Source organism: Apium graveolens, chromosome 10 (genome assembly GCF_009905375.1).
Source record: "Apium graveolens cultivar Ventura chromosome 10, ASM990537v1, whole genome shotgun sequence".
Taxonomy (NCBI): Eukaryota; Viridiplantae; Streptophyta; class Magnoliopsida; order Apiales; family Apiaceae; genus Apium; species Apium graveolens.
Window position 1 is genome coordinate 194,717,427 of NC_133656.1, and position 6,181 is coordinate 194,723,607.

At 34.5% G+C, this 6,181-nt stretch overlaps 1 protein-coding gene across 1 annotated transcript; it reads right to left on the reverse strand.

Moving 5' to 3' along the window:
- Positions 1-563: 563 nt before the first annotated feature.
- On the reverse strand, positions 564-3,896 carry LOC141691534 (uncharacterized). The gene is made up of 4 exons (XM_074496264.1): positions 2,624-3,896; positions 1,464-2,022; positions 969-1,317; positions 564-857 (listed from the first exon to the last, which is right to left on the reverse strand). Exons 1-4 carry the CDS (start codon positions 3,894-3,896, stop codon positions 564-566), a joined length of 2,475 nt encoding a protein of 824 aa, XP_074352365.1.
- Positions 3,897-6,181: the final 2,285 nt, after the last annotated feature.

Sequence of the window (6,181 nt, forward strand, 5' to 3'; positions counted from 1 at the left end):
CACCATATTGTCAAGGTAAATATCCAAGAAAGAACCAAGTTTTACCCCTGCTACAAGATCATCTACATCTTTATCAGTCATCAGTAGTTTCCATCCATCTTCTTTCTTCGCATAAACTCCTCCAATTTCTGTATATCCAAGGTCATCTTTAACATACTCCATCAGTACCGAGAATGAAAATCTATCAGGATCCGCAGCTGCATTAATTGTTGTAGTTGTTCCATTTGTGTATTTGGTTTTTTGAAACTGGCCCTTATGGTGGAACCTGAGGAAAAAATAGTTTTCTTCCATAACCTGAAAATAACATGAACATGAATATTAATTAGTCCCCACATTATACAGATATAATCAATTACTATCAAGTAACGAGTGAAATATAAAAATTAAATAACAAACAATCAGGAATAAGTTACAACAAACAACAAGTAGCAAATAACAAGTGAACTGATCATCAAATTTTACAAGCAATCAGGAATAAGTTACAAGTAGTGGTACAAAGTTTTTCATACTTAAAAGCAACAGATGAGCATAAAAAACAGAAATAAAGAAGTCAGCATGTCCATTCATTCGTCATGGTCATCATCATGATCTTCTTCCTCTTCACCGGATGACACATTTTCATTCGGGATGTCATCCTTATGCCAAGTCACATCATCAGTTTGTTTCTGAAATGGGTATTCAAGTTCAGTATCATGCATGGTAGGTCCGCAAAGATCTTCAAGCATATCATCAGTTTCCTCGTCTATTCCATTGTGCTCTTTCGGTAGTTTCTTAACAACAAACCACAAGTTCTTTTCGGTACAATCTTGAATGTAGAATACCTGTTGTACTTGTGTAGCTAGTACAAATGGATCATCCTTTTGACATAATTTACTAAAATTGACACATGTGAGCCCAAAGCAGTCCTTATCCTTTTGATACCAAATGCACCTAAACAAAACAACCGTAAATGCACCCTAATAATCTACTTCAATAATCTCTTCAATTGCTCCGTAGTAAATAACATCCCCAATTGTTGGATTTTGATCCTTCGAACTCGCAAAACTGGTGGTTAGAGCTGTCAAGATGACACCGCTATTTTGTGTAGTACAGTTGGTATCCCTTATCCTGGTGTGAAATCTGAATCCATTTATGACATATCCACTAAATTTTTTCACTGCTCGTTGAGGCCCCCTTGTCAAATTTGATAATTCCAATGTATTTTCAGTTCTTTTCTCAACCTTAGCCTTTAACCAGTTATGAAATTCTAGAGTATGTGTTCTTTCTTTTTTGTATTTCTTTGTCTTTGCTTCATTATCATATAAAATACGATGTTCCCTACAATTTGTACATCAAAATGAAATTAAAATTACCATCTATATTCCTAGTTTAAACTACTATATTAACTTGAACATATAAAGGGAATACGAACGTACTCGATAAGCTTCTCAATCTCGACATTTCAACTGTTTAATAGTATGTACCGATGAGCATTTATCCAAACATGTTCCGCCAAGTAGACAGACTTTCCATCTTTGTTTCTCCTCGAACCAATGGGGTATCCAACATTTATGTTCTTCTCAATCTCTGTTTTTCTACTATTAGTTAGAAATCTGGAACAAAATGTCACGCATTCTTCTGCCAGGTACCCTTCTGCTATAGACCCTTCTGGTTTACTTCTATTTCGGACATATGACTTCAATTTACCTAGATATCTCTCAATACCAAACATCCATCTTAGATGCACCGGTCTCCCAAATTCCACTTCCTTACATAAGTGGACTGGAAGGTGAACCATGATGTCAAAAAATGCAGGCGGGAAGTTAATTTCTAATTGGCAGAGTATTTCAATAACTTCCTCCTGCAACTTATGAACTTCTTCCAGGTCCAACACTTTTCCGCATATCCCCCGGAAAAATGCACCTAATCTGACTAAAGGTATTGCGACCTCTGGTTTTAAGTTCTTTACAGCAACAAATTGTAGTAGATACTGGAGTATAAAGTGCGCATCATGACTTTTATACCCGAATATCTTTCGTTCAGCTACATTTACACATCGATTGATATTAAATGCAGTTCCGTGGGGCAACTTAGCGTCCATGAATAATGTACAAAAGCTTTCTTCATGTCAAAAGTTGCTGCCCTGATTTCATAGCGATTGTTATCTCCAATTTTAATGGGATGAAGAACCTTTCGAATACCCATTTCCTGCAAATCTTTTCGGGCACTGATATGGTCTTTCGTCTTGCCACCCATATTCAACAAAGTCCCTATTATTTTATCACATATATTTTTTTCTATATGCATGACATCTAGATTATGTCTAATTAAATTATCTCTCCAATATGGTAATTGAAAGAATATAGACTTCTTTTTAAATGGACAATCTGCACCCCTTTTCCTCTTCTTTGCATCTCGTTTCCCAAAATAATTTTCATATCCGTGCAATAATTCTTCAATATCCTTTCCAGATAATGGAGGGGGCAAACATCAGTTTCAACCTTACCATTAAATCTTCTAGTATCAAACCTATGCTTGTGGTCAGGAGGTAGAAATTTTATGTGGTTCATATAGCAGACTTTACGGCTATGCTTCAAATACAATGAAGAAGTACAGTAATGGCAATTCGGACAACCTAACTTACCCTTCGTGCTCCAACCCGATAAAATGGCATACCCTGGAAAATCACTAATGGTCCAGAGAAGATTCGAACGTAACATGAATGTTTCATCAGCATAGGCATCGTAGGTTTGTAAACCTACTTCCCATAATTCTTTCAACTCAGCGATGAGTGGCTGCATATATACATCTATATCATTACCAGGGTACACGGGTCCGGGGACTAGTGTTGAAAGAATTAAGTTTTCAGGTTTCATAATCAACCAAGGAGGAAGATTATAATTCACTAGAATAATTGGCCAAGTGTTGTGCCTTATATTCATCGATCGATAAGGATTAATCCCATCTGCTGCTAAACCTAACCTGATATTTCGAGGGTCCGCTGCAAAATTTGGACGGTTAGCATCCATCGACTTCCAACCCTCTGCATCGGCCGGATGTCGTAGCTTTCCATCTTTTGTTCTTTCTAGTGCATGCCATGTCATGAGTTTAGAGTAGTCTTTACACATGAATAAGTGTTGGAGCCTTGGTTTCAACGGGAAATATCGTAAGACTTTTGCAGGAACTTTCGACTTTTTTTCTTCTAAGTCAGGAGAAACAGGTGCATCAGTCCTGTTTTTTGGGAGTTTCCATATTGAAACCCCACAAAATTTGCACTTTGTTAAGTTTAAATTTTCCCCCCAATACAACATGCAATCATTGGGACAAGCGTGTATTTTCTGATAATCAAGACCTAATTCTCTAATCATATTTTTGGCCACCTTAAAAGAAGAAGGCAGATTAACATCAGGAAATGCCTCCTTTATCAACTTCAGAATACCGCTAAAGGCACCCTCAGTAAAACCATGAGTGCACTTTAATAAGTAAAGTTTCACTATAAATCCTAAAAGAGTAAATTGTTCACACCCCGGATACAAAGGTTGTTTCCCTTCCTCAACAAGCTTATAAAACCTTTTTGCTGTGTTATTCATTCCATTCCTAACTCTACTTTCATCACGAATCATTTTATCAAAATCTTCACCTAGGCCCATACCACTATCACAATCCATCTCCTGATCAACTTTTTTAAACTTAGGGGTTGACACTTCGTATACCCAATTAACAAACGATGGACACAGACCGTTACTAACGAGATGGTCATACACGTCTTCTTCAGAAAACCAGAAACTATTACTACAATCTTTGCAAGGGCATCTTAGTTCAGATCCTGTGGCAAAATTATCGAAAGCATTTTGTATAAAATCTGTCACCCCATTACAATAGGCCTCACTGTACTTTGGAAGTGAAACCAAAGTCATATTGATTGTTCACAAACCTATTTTCTACACAAAGAAAGAAACAAAAGACATACATCATAAATTATATAATCATAATTATAAAATCTCATTTATAAAATGAGATTTTATCAATACAAGCCTAACCATTCCTAATTAAAATTCATATTGAAAGATCTCATAGTTATAAACTAAATCAAAAAATAAACAAACAAAGTTATAATCGATGACAACATAGTCAGTACTCATACAATAATCACAAAACAAAATCCCTAATTAAAATTATACACAACCGATTAAACAAAATAACTAAAACAAAAAAGTAGAACATGCACAATCGATTAAAATGTATTTTGAGGATAAGAAACAAGATTGAACATTGAAAGGTATATGTCATAGCCTACTCGTTTATTCGAGTATTTAACTCAACTCAAATAAGAATGTAATAAGTAAATAGTGGATCAAGCATCAGAGAGATCTCACAAAGTAACATCTGTCAAAGAATAAAGAAACATTGTTCATCTGCAGACTTGAAGATTCACTGGAAGAAGTTCAAGAATTTGATCATGCCTCAGTGATATAAATCAAGATCGTGGATTTAATCAAGTGACAGAGATCTCGTCAAGGTATCATTTATTACAAGGATTCAATCAGAACAACAAAGTCAAGACATGAAGAAACGTCACGAAAGTTAGTCACTCATGAACCAGACAGTACATCGAGTGTCAGCATTGAAGTGACGGAATTGATTCATAAGTCTCAGAGACTTTAAGAAGATTGTCAGAAGAATGGATGCTGCTCAGGGTTAGTATTAATTCTCTATTAATTAATTAAATCATATAATTTAATTAAGAAAATAAATTATATCTGCAAGGATTAATTTATTGATTAATTGAATTAAATTGATTAATTAATTTAGAATTAATATTAAGGATTTTCAGAATGTTAATTGATTAAAATCTGTGATAATTCTAAATAAGACAACTGATTGTACTAGTATGACAATCGGTATGACAATTGATAGTCATACCGAATGTCTTGCTATTTCAGTTAATTGTATTGATAGAATTTTCAAATTAGATTAAAATCAATTATGTATTCAGAAAAACAATTTCAATTGTACTACTATGACAATCGGTATGACAATCAATAGTCATACCGAAAGTCTTGCTAGTTCATTTTAATTGTCTTCCTAGCTCTAATAGATTGTCTCACCGAAAGTCATTCAAGCTCAAATAGATTGTCACACCAGTTCTCAACAACTTCGGCTGTGATTGATTTAAAAGGAAGCAGAAGACAATATCAACTATCAACTGAGCAAAAACAGAGCAGATACAGAACAAGAAAACACAGCAGAAAACAAAAGAAAATATTTCATCATTCCTCTGCTTATTCAAGATCAAATATTCTAGTTTGTTAATGTTAAATCCAAACCACTAGAATTACTTATCTTGTTCTTGTATATCAATCTAGCGGATTAAAATCCCTAGAACTTAATCTCAAATCGCTTTTAGCATTTGATCTTTTAATTACAAAAATAGAAAAAGTTCATGTCGAATTTATTCTAAATTTGTAATAATTGATTTGAGATTAATCCCTTGTAATCGATACCGTAGTTGTAACACCTTTCAAGTTTAATAAAAGTTTTATTTAACTTGAATTTTGTTTCACAATTTTATTCCGCATTTTATTCGACGAAACGGTATTGTTTGCATTCAACCCCCCCTTCTACAAACAAATTGGGACCTAACAATTGGTATCAGAGCCTTCTGATTAACGTACAAATCTAGATCCTAGACTTTTGTGTTTCTTTCACTTCTTGAATTTTTATTCACTCAAAAATTCATAATGACTACACAAAAAGTTGGAACCGTTAAAATTCCACTTTTCGATAAAGAAAATTATGTGATGTGGAAGAAGAAGATGCTACTGTTTTTACAGGTTGCTAATCCCAAATATTTGCAAGTGTTGAAGAAGGGTCCAAAAATTCCTATGGTTATTGAACCAGAGGTAATAGAGAATGATGTGGTGATCACCAAAGCGAGAACGTATGTGAAGGATCCTGAGGACTTCTCTCCTGCTGAAATAGAAGAAGCTTCCCTGGATGCTAGCCTTCAATTAATCTTAGTAGATTCCCTTAATCCCCTAATGAACAGACATGTGATGAATTGTAAAGATTCTAAACATATCTGGGAAACTATTGAGATTATTAATGAAGGCACAGAGGAAGTTAGGGAGAACAAACTAGAAATCCTAACCTCTGAGTATGAATACTTTAAATCTAATCCAGGAGAAGGAATCACTGAAGT